Raw genomic sequence first — 18231 nt, forward strand, 5'->3', positions numbered from 1 at the left:
AAATATTTGCACAGATATTTAATGGATGTGTTTATGACTGAACATGAGCCAGCAGTGTGCTCAGCTGGCCAAGAAGGCCAATGGCATCCTGGCTTGTATCAGGAATAGTGTGGCCAGCAGGACCAGGGAGGTGATAGTGCCCCTGTATTCGGCACTGGTGAGGCCACACCTCGAGTACTGTGTTCAGTTTTGGGCCCCTCACTACAAGAAGGACATGGAGGTGCTGGAGTCTGTCCAGAGAAGGGCAATGAAGTTGGTGAAGGGTCTAGAGAACAAGTCTTATGAGGAGCGGCTGAGGCAACTGGGATTGTTTAGTTTGGAGGAGAGGAGGCTGAGGGGAGACCTTATTGCTCTCTACAACTACCTGAAAGGAGGTTGTAGCGAGGTGGGGGTCGGTCTCTTCTCCCAACTAACAAGCGATAGGACAAGAGGAAACGGCCTCAAGCTGCGCCAGGGGAAGTTTAAGTTGGCTATTAGGAAAAACTTCTTCACTGAAAGGGTAGTCAGGCACTGGAACAGGCTGCCCAGGGAAGTGGTTGAGTCTCCATCCCTGGAGGTATTTAAAAGATGGATAGACGTGGTGCTGAGGGACATGGTTTAGTGGTGGACTTGGCAGTGCTAGGTTAACGGTTGGACTCGATGATCTTAAGGGTCTTTTCCAACCTTAACGATTCTAGGATTCTATGATTCAAAATATTGTTTCTTATGTCTCTAAAATGAGAAAAAACTATTATAATGAAGAAAATTAAATATAAGTGATATCAAGAAAAAAAAGTTTGGCCAAGTCACATTTCCTATAGATGTTTAACTTGAAGTTCATCTACTTCATTGATACAAGCTTAAAACTGTATAAAGTATAATAATAAAGTTATTTTGTTTAATGGCTTCAAATACCAAGCATCAGATATGGTTTGAATAATCATTTCCCCAAAGGAACTTTGTAGCTTGACCTTTTGATTTTATTACAATGGACTACCTTCCCACAAGCCTTTTTAAAGTAGCACAACACCATCTGTTGGTACATTATGTATTTATGTATTTCCTATGTAAATGTCCTAGAACAAAGTTTTAGTACTCTTATTAAGATAATTTGAAACAACCTATTGAGACATATAATAAAGGGCAGTGCTGATTAATGTATTTTTGGTTAATACACTGTTGGTATCTTTTTTTTTTTTTTTTACATGACAGCATGTAATTTATAATTGCACCATAGAAGACATACCAAATAACCAAGATTTTTTACGTTAGTCTTATAGTAGTATACAGTTTCTATTTGTCTGATGTAGCTGCTGCTGCTAATGATTTTACAGTCTATGAGGAAAAACCCTATATTACTGTTAAATTTTACTGATATGAATGCCTCTTTTTTGAAATACATGATTAACTTCAATGATATTCTCAGAGCCTAAAAATGTCTGTGGCCATTTCCAGCTAGTGCCAATCACTTTGAGACTTTGCTGCTTGTAGGATGGTGATGGAAGTAGTGAGGTGGTCCTTACGAATTCATGATGAATGTGTGTGAGGGGAGATAGCCCTTGTTCTTGTGGAATCTAAAACAGAAGAAACATAAGTCCAAGCAAGTGCTAAGCTGTAGGATCTAAGCAGCAAACTCTTTCCGGGGTTGGTGTTCAGTTCCTTGTTTGCTTTTAGAAATAGTGACATAGAAGAAACAACTCTGCACTAAAATACTGTGATGGTAAGCATAGTCAAAATAATGCCAGCAATATATAGATGGATTAGACCAAAATAATCAGCTTGCAGGTGAGGTATAGGGATCAAAGATGCTAATACCAAGGCAAGGACAAGGTGGGGTAATCTGGAGTATGATGAAAGACTCACTTTGAACTCTTGCCTTCCTTGATACATCACCAAACAACAGTTGCATTTATATAGCGTTTTATATGTTCCAGGCCCTGTCTGGATTCTTGCAATGCTGTGCTGAGAAAAGTTAGGAAGAAACACTCATTCTTATTTTTACTACCACGACAGCCAGATGATTTTCCCAGGAACAACTAATGGGCACTGCAGCTCAACCAGGATTGTTCTGACTCCAGCCTCATCATTGTTTTTGATATATGCCAATCACCTTGATCTGGCCAGTGATGTTCTGGGATCCAGGCATCTGAATGAACTCCACGGTTACATATAACAAGCCACAGAAAACAGTAAAAGAAAGAGAAAAATCTAAACCTAGCAAAGATCAAGGATATTCCAGGTAGGAACATGAGTAACCTCTCAGAAGATACAGAGGGAGGGAGAGAAAGAGGCAAAAAAAAGTAAAAGGTTCAACAAATAAAATGAGTCTTATAGGGACTGGAGGTTATGGAATCTTGTGGGCAATCTCCATACCCCACAATATGACAGTTGTCACAGAAGTAGACTGCAGTTCTTGCAAAGTATATACCAGAAGCCAGACTGCTTAGCTATCAGGCAAAAAATTGCAAAATTGCATCCAAGTTGTTCCTTAGTTTGAGATTCATAAACAAAATGTGTTATTGAATAGGTATTGTAGAAAGAGAGCTCTGTGGAGAATTAAATTCCTGGCACTTATTTTCATCTTTTGAACATGAGGACTTTTTTTCCATATCTTGCAACACTACTAGATAGGTTGTTATCTCCAAGACTGTCTCCTCAATTTTTTTTCAATGACTGTGGATAACTACTAAGGATTACTCATTATTTTTTCTACTTTATCTTGTTTAAAAGATTAAATTGCTCAATACCCCTTGTACATAGAGGTTTTCAGTCTCTCCTTCCTATAAACTGTTTCTTCATTTCACATTGAACTACATAGTGTCTATTTCTGATGAAGGAATTGACTCTCATTCTTAGTTTGTTCAGTGTAGCACAATGAGACTCTGTTGCTTCTTATAGCAAACTACATGACTTCTACTGCATAAATACTAACAATTAGTGTTGTTCCCATGTTCATATTTCCTGATTCTCTGCCAGTCCTTTTTTTGTCCTCATGTTAGGAGCAGTGTCAATGCCTTATAGGCCAAAGCTAAGAGGGTCTATGAAACATGCTGGCTGTTTAGGAGTGTAAGTATGCAGGCATGTTTTCCCTCCTAGATGACTACTGTTCTTCCTGTCTTGGAGATCTTGGAATGATGCTGGGTACAAGTATATGAGTTATAATACCAAATGAAGTCTACCCTTCTCCATGAGGAGAATGTCTGTCTAACAAAATCTGTCACTATAAACATAATTTGCAAGGAGTATATGCTTAGCCAAAGTTAGTAGTCTTCTGTTTCAAACCAAAGTTTGCAATGAAATCAATTGAACATTCTGTTAGAATTGTTAATTTAAATCAGCCAGCTTTAGGACATATTCCTGCATGCACCTATGCACGTTTCTCTGTGTGAGATAAAATACACAGGCACTTCAGTTTGAGAGTAGGGTACACAGTAAAAGAATCTATTGTTTTGCTTGACCATATGAGAATTAGTCTGGAGTAATTTTAGAGTCATTATTACAATGGACCTTGGGGGAAAACACTATAAAAATATCGTTAGTGACTTACCTGGATTTCTAATTCCTTAGGGACGTTTCCGTGGTTTGATCCAGTATGAGCAGGATTACACAAGTCTTCAGGATATTACAGTTTTGGGAGCTTCAGTCTAGAATCACAGAATCACACAGAATGGTTGAGGTTGGAAGAGACCTTTGGAGGTCCAGCCCCCTGCTCAAGCAGGGCCACCTAGAGCAGGCTTCCCAGTATCATGTCCAGATGGCTTTTGAATATCTCCAAGGATGGAGACTCTACTACATCTCTGAGCAACCTATGCCAGTGTTCGATCACCCTCACAGTGAAAAAGTGTTTCTTTATGCTGACAGGGAACCTACTGTGTTTCAGCCGGAGCTCGTTGCCCCTTTTCCTGTCACTGGGCACCACTGAGAATAGCCCGGCTTCATCTTCTCTACTCCCTCCCTTCAGATAGTTGTACACATAGATAAGATCCCCCCTGAGCCTTCTCTTCTCTAGGCTGAACAATGCCAGCTCTCTCAGTCTCTCCTCATAGGAGAAATGCTCCGATCCCTTAATCATCTTCATGGCCCTAGAAGTTTCATTTTTTTTTCCTGAAGCAGTCATGACTTATCCAGCCAGATTATTCAACACAGCATCCTTATCCCTGCAGAGCACTTCATATTTTCCTAGAAGCTATAGAAATTCTAGTAAGATGTAAGGACAGTTTCCCCTAACATGCACTCTATGGTTGAGTGTTTACATCTACTAGAACTGTTAGTTTTATTTGTGGAAGTGTTTCCACTGGTCTGGCTCCATGCCAGACTTCTGCAGAGATTTCTGTTAGTGAGTGGAGAAAATTTCCCTGAGCAACTAACGAATAAGGTCCAAATTCTGCAGTCAGTTGTAAATGTGCATACTGTTACAGGGAATGATCAAGGTACAAAGAGTTTCTTTCCAGGGCAAGGATTTGTGTCATAGCTGTTGTAACACTAACCCACTCCCGGTATAGGCACTCAGTAGAAGTAGTGAATGAACAATGTAACTCCTGCCTTTGGAGCTGGGTAGTATCTGATCCCTGTTCTGAATGTATTTCAGAGACTCTCAAGCACAGTGTTACATGCAGATCCCCCATCTGCCACTTACTGGTAGGTCCCCACCTGCTTGGAATCTGCAAATGGCTCTGTCCTGGTGCTCCCGGCTGCTCTTTTATACCTTTCACTCCTGCTGCTCTCAAGCTACATTGTTTTTTCCATGCACAAATGTGGCAGTAAAGCAAAGGATTTAGAATATTTAAACTAAACTTGAATTATAAATGAGACAAAATCAGCAAACGGTTTTGAATATGTTTTGCCTTTTTACTTTTTCCACTCCTTGGACTCTGAGTTTGGTTCAAGTCACTAACCAGGCAGAGTTTCTGGCCTTGGGCTGCAGTCTTGATTCTTGCAATGGAGTTACCTCTCACTGGGAACAGGAGCTCCCTTTTAAAATTATCTCAGTCACCGTACACTTGCGTGGGGAAATTCCAGACTCTTTCCCCTTTCTGCTGACTTCATGTAGGAAGAGACATACAAGATCATGTATTAGTAAATCTAGTTTTTCACTATCCGAGACTTACATAATATGAATGTTCCGTTTCACATCCATTTTGTAGCTGGAACGCAGAAAAAACTATAAGCATATACATACTAGAACAGTGGAGATGCCTCAGTGAGGCCTAATTTATCTTCTTCTTTGGCCCACTGTGAGCTCAATTCTACTAATTCTAGTATTGCATCTAAGTATTTACTATAGTGCAATCTGCAACATAGACATCCCACAGTATTTTCTGAATTATTAAGTCCTTATTAGAAATTCTGTAATCCACAGTAAAGATTACCATCATTAATGCGTCTAAGACTATGCCAAGACCACACCTAAATTGTTTTTTTGAGGGGTTGTCACAGTATTTCACAAGAAAAGAAGTTTGTCGCTTTCAGTTCAGGTCATTGGAGAACTAAATTTTGCAAGTTGGTATATTGACTTTTTCTTTTTGGCATGTTCATAATGACAAACAAGAGAGATAGTTGCTTGGTCTGAAGATGATTCTTTCTCTTTAAGATCTTTTCCACCCTGCTATACAATTTCCAAGAAGTGGATTTGTTTGTGAGCTTCAAGCCATTCCAGACTAATGTATTCTGAACATGCAGGTTCTTTTTTAGCTGTTAAGGATTAGTTATCTCAAATTACAACCATCGGTAGCAAACCAGTCATAACCATTAAGCTATTATATTATCTATCCTAATTCTTATTCCCATTCTGTAGACATTTCTGATAGACTAGGTTAGACTCTCCTGGACTATATATTCTTGTCATATACTTTTTTTTGGAAGTAGTTTTCTCACTAGATAGGTACCATACACAGTATACCCATTCTGTAAATTCACATCAGTGTCTTCTGTTAAAAAGAGAAAACATCACCAATGAGGAACGGGTGACATTAGAGATATGAGGCAGGAAAACCAGCAGAAGATTCCCTATTACGCTCTGTGTAAACACTTCTGTCTATCTCTGTCTGTCTCTGTCTATCTGGCTATCAAGTTCTCTCTGAAAAGTCAGTATTAGCTGCTATAGTTAGGTCTGTAATTAAAACACATCATTAGCCATGATTAATTGGCCTAAATGGAGAAATGACCTGGTCATGTGGATACTAGTTCTGGAGTTAGCTTATTTATCCATACCATAGTAAAAGCCTTCGATCTCTTTTCAAACTGCCATCAGCAGTTGAACTGCTAAATCCCGTGGTGATCAGTGTAAGTTGGATTCTTAAATGTATGCTTTCTGAAAATATAAATCTCCTGAATTACTCAGGCATTTTAAATCATTTCACATATAGTGTCTTTGGTGGAAGTGTATGAAAAAGCAAAAGTCAAAATATTTTGAAATTACGAAATCTCACAGTTTTACTCAGTACAGGTAGGAATTTTATTTGCATGATAAAATCTAAAAAAGGAACAGGAATACATGAATAATAATGATATGCAGCTGCACTACTGAAGGTGTTTATGAAATTGTTTTGATCCGTGCTTTATTAGACTGTTTGATTTACTAAGCTTTCAGGTTCATAGAACAAAATTGTACTGTAGCTTATATTATGTACCGTTGTTTGGGAACATTAATAATTTGTTAATAAGTTCTCTTCTATCGCAGAAATCAGTAAGCTCTCTGAAACTCTCATTATCTTCATAATATTCTTGCTTAATCTTTAATGATGATATATGGGTTTTCTTTGTTCTTAGTAACAGTTTGGTGTCAACATACTGTTTTTAAGAGCACTCTTTCTTCCCAAACTAACAAAGACCTGAATGATTGATGTCCACTGGTGTATTTAATACACTTTAAGTTAGCCCATGCTTTATCCTTTAGAGGAGACAAACATATCACCATGTGACAAAGTGCTATCTATTCCATAGCCAGATGATCTGTATAGCATAGCATTAGTAGCACTTACAAACTAAAAAGAAAAGATCTTTTCATCATGGCAGAAACCCCGCCAAACCTTAGGCATCTAGTCAATGACATCCAAAATCTGGAAGGTGTGTACTGTACAGCTGGTGTACTGAGCACTTACAGGTTCCATGGACTCCTGCAGAAGTGACAGGTCCCCAACAAGCTCCTAGCATCTCTACAGCTTTCCTCACCCATGGATGCTGTTTATCTTTTTCCTTACAATTATGAAAAGAGAAGATGGAATTATGGTGAAGGAATTTTTCTGGTGGAAAAAGTGTGTGTAAAGCATGGTTTTATAATTTTAAAATGTATAGACAAATGGGACATAAGCCTTGAAGTTCACTTAGTGAGAAAAACTATTTTTAGGCTAATTTTATTTCCATGGTTTTTTTTCTGAAAGGAAGTGTTTGAGTGTCTATGTTCTTCTGAATTACTCCTAACACTTCAGCTAAACTCCAGTGTTTGTTAATAGGCTAACAATGGGAACTAACATACAAATCTAGTGCAAGCAGATGCTTAGTAAAGACAGATTTTGGCTTCTAGTTTCCTGAAGGTTAATGTGAACAATGAAATAGGATTAAAGAAAAGTGGTTTCTTTAGTTTATTTAAAAAAGACCTGAAAGAGTGACTCACATAAGAGGGTTCAGATACTTAAAAGGCTGCTGCAGAGGGGAAAGGAATAGTTCCCTCACCCATAGCAGGTAAAATGAGAAGTTACAGGCTTAAATTATAGTAAGGGAGATTCAACGCTAAGGAAAACTTCACGGCAGTAGGATAGTAAAGCATTGTAATAGAGAGGGAAGCAGTGGAACCCATTGTCTTTCAGCTGTGTTTTTCTGTGGTTACCATGAGAAGTTTACCATGGCTTTCATGTTGCTGCAGGACAAGAAAGTCCTGCCCAAAAACTTCACTTGAAGTAGCAGTATTTTATCTTCCTAAACTCTATAAAGGAATGGGACATATCACTGATTTTGGAGTCTGTGCAAAGGGTCTCTGTTGGTATCCCAGACATTACATGTTAGATGGATCTACTTCACTATTTCCTTGTTCTAAGAGAGGTGAGTTCCTCAGGGTGATAGATGGCTTGCCAATAGTGCATTGTCATTGCTGAAGTACATTAAGGCAGACAGACATCTAATTTCATCAGAGGGGGAAGGGGAAATTCTTGTGGTCATAATTTCTTTAACAGGTTACCTCAAAAATACAAAGCTGTGAGAAAATTGTTTTCCTTTGTTCTCCTGCTGTGTCTGCCTCATTCTGTTTCATTTCCTCTTTGTTGTTTTGCACTATATATTTTGCACTTAATTTTAAAACTAAGCTTCTCCTCCTTAGTTCCCAGCATTCGGACTATGCACAATAGAATCTGAGGGGCATATTTCAGGTATCTGGCAGACTGAGCCAAGGTCCTTCAAAATTTGTCAACAGAAAACCGAGAAAACTGAGGAATGCAACAGGAACCAGATTTGTTGTCTCTTATCTTGTTTCATGATCCTTTCTCACAAGGATAGAATACTAGTAGTACTAGCTCTCAAGCATTCACCAGTTATTAGTCTTGGAGGTTGATGTCTTAATTTTCAAAAAAATAAACTTGCTTTCAGAGTGTCATCTCACTTTCCGGTACGTTGGTTGTGTCTTCTAGTTGCTATTTTGAAGGCTGAGGGAAGACCCAGGTCGTCTACTTGCTTTGTTCAATGATAAGGAGTGACTATCAGGCATCCTGTATTTAACTTGTATTTAGGTCTTTTTAGAAGGGGAAAGGCAACATTGTCCTCTCCTGCTGTCTCTGAGCCACCTCTCTTTTCCTTTTCTTTGTCTGCAGTGGCACTCTGCTCGATTCCAGTTTGTCCTCTCTATTCCACTTCCTCCCATGAGCAGTACTCCCCAAGCTATTTTTCTGTCTCTACAGCTTTTCTAATTCAGATATCTGAAGGTTTATCTCCTGGTAAATTTGGTTACTTGTAATCCTATACCTCTGTCTCCTTCAGTTATGCCACAGTGAGGATAGTTTTGAGTCGTGATAGGTGGCCTCACAAGCTTATCAAGCAATTTTGTGTGCCCTTAGCACCTGAAAGAGAGCTTCGTGAAAAGCCATGCTCTGTGCCTGCATACCAAATTCATGCTGAGAAGGTCACAAGAAGGTGGCATCATTTTAGACAACAGTGACATGCTGCTCAGAATTATTTTTCTTCCCTGACTGATCATTTGTTTTAATATCACTGACTTGAGAAGATGAATCTCAAAATAAGCCCATTCTTAAATATACTCATAAATATTAATTCAAAGGGACTCTATACGCTACATTGAAATTAACCCACTCTGTGTCAAACTTATTTCTTACTTCCATGATCTCATTTCCACATAATGCATTGCTCTAGCTGGCCTTTCAGAGCTATCTTCTAATAATGGAAGGAAAACCAGACTTCCTGTGCAAAGCAACACATAAGTGAAATTATTTGTGTGATGACTCAAACCTAGCACAAACTTAGTGTTCATAAGTTCACCTTTGAAGCTGGAAAGTGCAAGAAGTCAGGAGTATGTAAAGCTGGATGTAGGTACTGATTGGAGCAATTTGTTTATACTGAAAAGAAGAGCATCTTCCTGTCTATTAAACAAAATTTTGTTCTTATTCTGAATGGTTCCTGTATATAGAGATAGTGTGATGGTGAAAGAAGTTAGGTTGAGTCTTAATCCTGTCTGTGCTGTATCTCCTTGTCATGTGGAGCTCACAAACATTGTTGGGATTGTGTCTGAACTGCACTATGGGAAGGTAGACTTGTTTAAAGTAGAAATATCTGAACTCTGAAGTTCAAAAAAATGAAGATTTCCCCTATCTTTAGTGCCAGTTTGATTTCATGAACCATAGCAATGAGTTCATTCACCTGGAGGTTCTTCACTGGGTCCATAAAAGAGGAGTGAACCACCAACATGGTTAACCTGCTATGGAACTGAATCAGGTGGACTCTGCAAGCTAAACTTAAGGCTGAAAACTGCAGATTACACAGTTCGGTGTTAGGCTGTATATAAACAGTGTATATCAACAGACAAAAAACCGAGAAGTGTTGTATGAGGCAGGCAGAGCCCACAACACACTATAAGGGGAGAGTGGGTGGATAGCATTCATTAATGTAATGATTCAGAATCTGTGAACTGGGATGTGATACGTTTGAAAGAGGTGGCTGAAGCAATTTTTTAATTTGTTTATCTCTTAATTAATTTTTTTTAAAGAACAGATCAGATTTATGGGGTCAAAAGTACTTTGTTATTGGGGAGAGTGAAGCTGCAGCAATACAATTTAACTGTGTCTTGTAGATTGGCAGTATATGTATCTTTCATTCTAGTGAGTAATTCCAGTCCTTAGATGAGAAGTTAAGACATTTTAAAAAAAAAAAAATACTAGTTCTTTCATTGCTTCAAAAGTCTCATACTGTGCTTTGTATAGGCTAGATTTTGAGAATGCTTAGAAACATTAAGATAACCACAGCTACTTGTTTATGAAACACTGCCTCAAGAGGACAGCATGTTTCAGAGGTTTTTTCCAGGTGTTCTTAAGATATTGGCTTTAATCCATAAAGCTTTCAGTTATTGGACCATGCCTTCTCCCTCTCACTTCTACACAATTAAGAGCATAAATAGTTGGCTTTAACTACATTTTGATTTAAAAAAGAAGATCCTCTTAACAGGGAGTTTCCTGTAAGCAGGGACAGACTCTGCTACTTCACTATCTCCTGGCCACCTGCATTGCCTATGAGTATGTGATTTCGATATTCTTCTCGGAAAGCTGAATGTCTCCCCACCCTCTCTTTCATGTTCTTTGAGAGACGATAATAATATAGCATAACTGTGTGAGAGCTATTGTGGCTTTATTATTGTAGTTGGTGAATATTATTATGTACCCTGTGGACAGTCAATTATATGTGGCATATATTGTAGATTTTATATTTTGTCTGCTTTAAAAGTTTCTTGAAGTGCCGAGAGCCAGGGTCAGGTGCTGAAGTTGTAACTTCAAATAAATGAATACATTAAATAAGTAATTGAAGCAGGAAGTTTCAGATAATAAAGAGAGCTGGTTCCTGGGTAGAAAACACTGTAAGTCTTAAAACAGCAGAATCTTTAATAAAGGAGATTAAATAAAAGCCCCAAAGAATTTTTTCTCTGGGAAAAAAAAAAAAACAAAAACCAAACCCAAACTAACAGTATTTATGCTTGGTGAATTAAAAGCTTCATTATATATGGTACAAAACTAATTACTAGGGAGCATTTTATTTACCTCTAATTTCTATTTAATAGCCACTGCACTTGTCATTGCAGGTATGGTTACAAAAGTATGGCTACCTTCCACCAACTGACCCCCGAATGTCGGTGTTGCGCTCTGCAGAAACCATGCAATCAGCTATAGCTGCCATGCAGCAGTTCTATGGCATTAATATGACAGGAAAAGTGGACAGGAACACAATTGAGTAAGTAACCAGTACTGAACTGCTCTTGACTTTTCTGTTTCAAGCAGGATAAAATAGAACTGGAAAAACTTTATAGCACATGAAACAGGGTGACTGGGATATTCAAACAGTGTTGCAGCTTCAGATGCAGAGTTAAAATCTTTCTCTCTCTCCTTGTCTTTCCTTTTTTTTTTTTTTTTCATCTTCTGTATTTTATGGTAGCAGGTAGTCACTTGCCTAACTGCTGTCTGCCTTTGGGCATGTGATTGTAAAGAAAATGTTTCACGGTTAACTAAAGAAAGGTCCAAAAGGTTATCAATGTGGAAGTGGAGAAACCTATTCAAAACTGGAAAGAATTCATTAAACGTGTCACAGTGGAAAGAGTCTTTTCTTACTGGAAAATTTTTAGTGTAAATTTCTTTATCCTCATTGAAAAAAAAAAAAATAGCACACTCCACTGGCCCATTCATTTAATGGTTTCCAGTAACAAAAGACCAGGTGTGGTCATTTTAACATGCAGTAAAATCGGGTTAGTTTTGCATGCCCTTTGCAATTCTGAAGTTGTGTAAGGTTGGCAGTGTCTGATTTTACTGACAGACTGAACACAGAGAAACTTTGTGAAGCAGAGCTATTAAGAGACACTTCCAAACAACTCTATACTATGCCAAATTTTAAGTGTGCAAGGAAAATGCAACAGCAACAAAAAAAAGAGTACTAGTACACAATTAAGAAAACATACCTGGGATTAAGATTTGAAGTGCTTGTTGGGTTCATTCCAGTTGAAATGCAACAAAGATTATCTTGTGATTTTACAAAAAGTTACTTTGCTTGAAAAGCAAACAATAACAAGATAGTACTGTCACTACATATCCAATATTTACTTCACTGAAATATGTTTCTACTACATCTCTAAAATGCTTTTTAGGGGGTAAAAAAAATCCTCCTTCATTTCCTATTTAGCAGGCCCAACCCAATGTGTCATCTTTCATTACTCTTTTTTGGCAAAGTAGCTGACACGAATGATTTTTCTATCATTTAGAGTTTAGGGAAGACACTACCCAAAATGCTGGCAGGATTGGAAAAATCATATTATTCCACTGACACATGCATTATTGCATTGAAAAGCAATAAAGCAAAGCAGATTTTAGGGCTGCCCTAAGGGGAGGTGACTTGACCACACATCCCTCAGTTTAGGAATTAAAGGACCAGTAAACACCTTGTGAAAGAGCCATGCTCAAAAGTATGTTTATGATCCGATCTGCAGGGTGGAGAGACCAGGCTTTTCATACAGCTTCAGTGATTGATCCTTGAGGGGAGAGTGCTGCTATACCAGTCACTAGTAGCCTTTTAGACACATTAGTGGCAGCTTTGTAAGAGGCAATATATTTCACTAAAAGGAAAATAATCTGTTCACAGTTAGCAGTACAGAGAAGATAAAAAGTTGTAACCTAAGGAAAAGCGGAGGCCATCCCTTAGTTTAGAGTATCAGCTAGCGAGTTGAAAAAACCAAACCAAACCAAACCAAAACTTTAATTGCAGGGGAAGTGCATTATGTTTGCTAAATTGGGCTCGTTGGCCAGCATGTCAGGAGGGTTATCTTCACTTCTTCTGCTATTTAAGAAACAAAGGAATCCACCTATGCAGCAGTCCACAACATTAATTTTACAATCTGGTGGATATTGACTCTTCCAAATCTCTTGATGCATGATTTTCTTCTACACAGAAAGACAGATTAAAGCATGGCAATTCTTAGGTACATGTAACTCATGCTGGATGAATTCTCCATTTACTTACACATTTGGAGTTGCATTAATTTGAATCAAGTTGGGAACAAAACTGATTCTTAAAGACTTGTCACATTTGCATTGGTGTTGAGAAAAAAAAAAAACTCATTAAACTAAACTGTGGCCTCAAATTACAGTCAATTAACACCACTGAACATTCTTGGGGGATATGACTATATAAGAAGGGACAATTTTTTTTTTTTTTTCAATTGTTCATTTATGGCATTATTTTGTAAATGTTTAAAATAATTTTTCCCTTTCATCTACACAGAAAGCATATATACTCTCTTTTGGCCAGAAATATGTGACAGTTTACCATTTGTTTCTCTGTGATTAATATGTTATAATCACATACAATGCTGGGATTACAAAATAAAGAGTACAGCAGGAACCTCATAAAAACAATATGTTCTCATATTGTGCATGAGGATTTACTTGCTTCTCCAGCATGTCTTGAGAAGAGATTATGATGTGCCTCTTCGTCTTCAGAAGGACAAACAATTAAAAGAAGTTATAGTAGTAACTTGATAGGAACTAACTTTGGGGATATTAACAGAGAAATAATGTCCTGCAGCATCATCATCAAAAGTCTCCTGGGAAGATTTTGTTGCTCTGAAAAAAAGATAATCCTTCAATGAGTATTTTGGTATGCATAAATATGAATAGTGTTCATCTTCCCCTACTACTCACCATTCACTTGTTTTTGCTATATTTTTAAATTTGTTTCTGTTGTGGTTTAATCCGGCAGGCAGCTGAACACCACACAGCTGCTCGCTCACTTCCCCCCAGTGGGATGGGGGAGAGAATCAGAAGAGTAAAAGTGAGAAAACTCATGGGTTGAGATAAGAACAGTTTAATAATTGAAATAAAATAAAATAATAAAGCTACTCCTCCTACTACTACTAATAATAATAGTGAAAAGGAAAACAACAACAACAAAGAATAAAAACCCAGGAAAAACGAGTGATGCAACCGCTCACCACCCGCCAACCGACGCCCGGCCCAGCCCCGAGCAGCGATCACTGTCCCCCGGCCAACTCCTCCAGTTTATATACTGAGCATGACGTCATATGGTATGGAACAGCCCTTTGGCCAGTCTGGGTCAGCTGTGCTGGCTGTGCCCTCTCCCAGCTTCTCGTGCACCAGGCAGAGCATGGGAACCTGAAAAGTCTTCGACTAATGTAAGCACTACTTATCAACAACTAAAACATCAGTGTGTTATCAACATTATTATCATCCTAAATCCAAAACACTGCACTGTACCCGCTACTAGGAAGAAAATTAACTCTATCTCAGCCAAAACCAGGAGAGTTTCCCAAGTGGCTGGAAAAGCAGGATACATGCTTATTGCTGGGGACAAGGAAGAGTGAGTGGTAGAAAGAGACATCTCTAATGGCATAAAAATATGAGGGACGTTCTGAATACAAGTATCACAACAATGGCAAACCCAATGAAAACACTGTCTGACATTTGCGTGGGGTGCCACAGTATTTTCTGTGATTCATTTATATATTATCAAACACAGTCAATGACTCATCAAACGGAGACTTCTGAAAATGGACCCACTCTTGGCATCCTGGTCTTTCACATCCCTAAACCAAACACACTAAGTAGAAAAAGACTAGTTATTTTCTTTTCTTAAAACTGCTATACGTTTATTTCCAAAACATGTTTTGCAGTTTAAAGGGGTACATCACACACTTCTTGGTATACAGATAGAATGATTGTATATAGGATGCTGACTGAATCTATGCAATAGTAACAAAGCATTCATTTTATTTTAATGTCTTCCTTTACAAATAAATGGCAAATGTACTTACTTTAATACTCAGATGAGCTTCTAACCAGGTTTACTTCAAGGTTCATAATTAAGATATAATCATATTTATGTGCGATCTCTGCTGTTTATATATTATCATTCACACAGTAAGAGTGAATGGTAAATTTTGAGCTGTTGAAATCGACTCAGTGGTCCATTTTATTAGTAAATGTTTTTGTACAAAAGGTATACCTAAGGTCTTGCACCCTTAGCAAACATTCAATGAGAAGCCTTGCAGACAAATCATTGTCAGTAACAGGGCTGAAATATAGTATCTTACTTCACTCTTTGACTACTTCCCATTACTTAGAGGAGTGTCAGTAAAGTCCTGTAATAGTGGAGTACAGTAGACAAGAGTAAAGATGTTTAGAAAACATATCTATCTCTCCTCACAAGAAGTTTAAGGATACCATTCTGTAGTTTTCTTAAATAAATATCTATAGTTTTTCCAGACACTAAGTCAAGTTGCACTAAGTCAGGTTGGACTCTCCCTTTTATTTTCCTTTTTTGCTATAACTCTGCCAAAAAAAAACCCCAAAAAACCACCACCACCAAAAACATTATACAGCCTAAGCGGCAGCTTTGATTAGGGATAAATGAGGGGGCGCATTTAACCAAAGGTATATTTTTTTAATGTTTTTGTTCCACGTTAGGCCAAAACTTTTTCCTGAAGGCTTAAGAAAGTGAGGAGACAGAAAGATATTCTTCCTCTTAACCCCCAAGAACAAAATACGGTTAGTCAGCTGGCCTGAGTTATGAGAAGTTCAGTTTCAGCTCTCTACTGAAAGAGCATTACAGTTTTGCTGCATATTTTTATTTTAATCTTTTCATATTTTCTGTGAGTCTAAACTGTTTTAATTCTCTTGACATATATAGCTCCTCAAGATTCAAACTAATGGAGCTAAGAGAGGAATTTGATGTGACGTAGTCTACAGATTGAGTACATTAGTCACAATTAAGCCTCTTTATTGAATTCTGATAAAATATTAATTTTTAGGGGCTGCTGCATAAAAGATTTCTACAAGTTCAGAAACAAATAGATGAAAGAGAGGCGAAGTCATTACCAGTATGCACCTTTTTAAAATGAAAAGCCATCATTTCAAAAAAATTAATTAAACTCCAACAAGCAATCAAGAATATGGAAGACCTTGATCATATCATATTATGTTAAAAGCAGCTATATTTGGAAGAAAATAGAAATGAATGTTTTATTTGTCAATTCCCCCCCCAGGTGGAAGAGCATATTACACGCTAAGTATCCCCAAATGTCATGAGCATTAATGATTACTACTGACAGAAGTCTTCCTCCCAGTCAGTGTGAGAACAAGTACTGTTTAAAAAAATATTTTGAACATATTAAAAAAAAAAAGGAAAATTTATGTGCCAGAGGTTGTTAACATTTTGCCTCATTTCTGTGCTAGAAAATACTGAACTCCAATACTAACCATGTAATAATTTGTTTAAAATTCTGACTGCTAAACTTAGCTCAGCTAAAATCAGGGTAATAGATTTGGTGATAGTCCAACTCCTCAGGTGCAAATTGCATCTTCCCTTAAATTTTACATGAAAATAATTTCCTGAAAGATACTGAACCACTTGTGCAAAGGCTTCCATTTGTTTTACATTGGGATTTATATTGTGTGTGAACCACAGTCCCAGTTCTCACGTAAGAGCAGTAAGAACATCAGTGGGCCAGACAGCATGACAACATGAAACATCCCCTGCCCGTCCAAACCAATAAGGATACAAGCATAATGTCCTTATAGGTACATCTCACTTCAAAATCAATGCAAGAACAAATTGTGACTGCTTGAATTTCATAACATGTAGTTTTGGGCTATGTTTTATTTTGCTAAAAGTGGATTGTCAGTAGTTCTCGTAAGATAATACAATGTTGAATTTTGAATCCATGCTGCCTACTGTTCTTGAGTTTTTTTATTAAATCTTAAGTGTAAAAACATTTTATGCTAACATTTTCTGCAAGTGTATTGAACCTTAAACATAACTTGAGAGATTATTTCAACAGCTTTGAAGATTAATTTTTAAATTCACAATTCGGAATATTTACACTTATCTGCCCCTGGCTTGCCAGTGAGCAAACCCTGTTATAAAATAGGTCTCCATAAGTTAAGTTAAATAATTTAAATTTTTTTTTGGCGAGGGGAGGCCTAATTCAATTGATTTAAAGGCATTGCCCTTGAAACAATACAACTCTAAGTGATATATTATATAGTTTATGCAAGACCCCAACATTTTTGTACAGTGTTTCTAACAAAATATAAAAGTTGTTTGGTTTTCCTTTATTCCTTGCTTCTTTCTTTTGATGTAGTGATATCACCTTAAGGTGAGAACACTGATCTTTTGTTACCTATATGTCTTTTTCTGCAATGTATGTGTGAAGTTTCAACAATATAATCTAAATATATCCTGTCATTCAAATGCATGGCAACTGCATGCTGATCTAACATGCACTATGAAATAGTATTATTGACAATGATGTGTCCAAAAGTTTTTTGAGGTCTGAGCCAATTTTAATCTCATTTGCTGAAGTGTAGATAATATTTTACTAAGAAGAATAGAACTGCCCTTTGGTCTGTAACTAAGATCTGCTTCTTTCCTTCATTTTCTTTTATTATTAGAGCAAAATAAACCTTTCAATAATATTTCTAAATATTATAGAAATTCCTAACATCTACTTTGTTGAATTGACACTTTTTTTAAAAAAACAGAGGAACCAGAAGTAAAGTTGCAGAGTGTTTCAGCAAATACTGGTGGGGTAAAATTTTATAGATTTTGCAGTATTGGCTTTGCAGACACTAGGGAAAGAAGATTGTCTTCCTTGCAAATACAAATAATAGTCAACTGTTTTATGTGCCACACATACTTTGTAATTATTCTGACCAGAAATCAGAGCAAATCATTCTATGTTTCTCACTTGAAACAGGTAACTATGTACTCAGTGTCATCAGTTCAGGCCGTCAAATTCATAAGCTTTGGCTTTCCCACTTGTACCCACAAGCATACCTGATGGATATGTCATCCATCAAAGTTTTTCCAGGCACTTCTATAGTATTTACCAGTGCAAGTGGGGTGCAGTGCCATCTTGGTACTATCACTAAAATTTTGTGTTTTCACACAGGTTGGTGAGTCCAACTCCCACTTATGCATTTAAACAATAGTTTGCTATATATCTATAGCTACAGCGTATATGAAGTGTTATAAGTCTGGCTGTAC

The 18231-nt window shown here is 37.4% G+C and overlaps 1 protein-coding gene across 1 annotated transcript in view; it reads left to right on the forward strand.

Annotated features, from left to right (window-relative positions):
- MMP16 (matrix metallopeptidase 16) overlaps positions 1 to 18231 on the forward strand; it is a gene marked incomplete at its 3' end in the record, with an annotated part of 183269 nt that overhangs the window by 81037 nt on the left and 84001 nt on the right. Inside the window, exon 2 of the mRNA XM_082327266.1 lies at positions 11267 to 11415. Coding sequence (XP_082183392.1) covers positions 11267 to 11415 — 149 coding nt within the window. The remainder of the gene's footprint in view (positions 1 to 11266; positions 11416 to 18231) is intronic.

Source organism: Platalea leucorodia (genome assembly GCF_965183815.1).
Source record: "Platalea leucorodia genome assembly, chromosome: 1".
NCBI classification, from domain to species: domain Eukaryota; kingdom Metazoa; phylum Chordata; class Aves; order Pelecaniformes; family Threskiornithidae; genus Platalea; species Platalea leucorodia.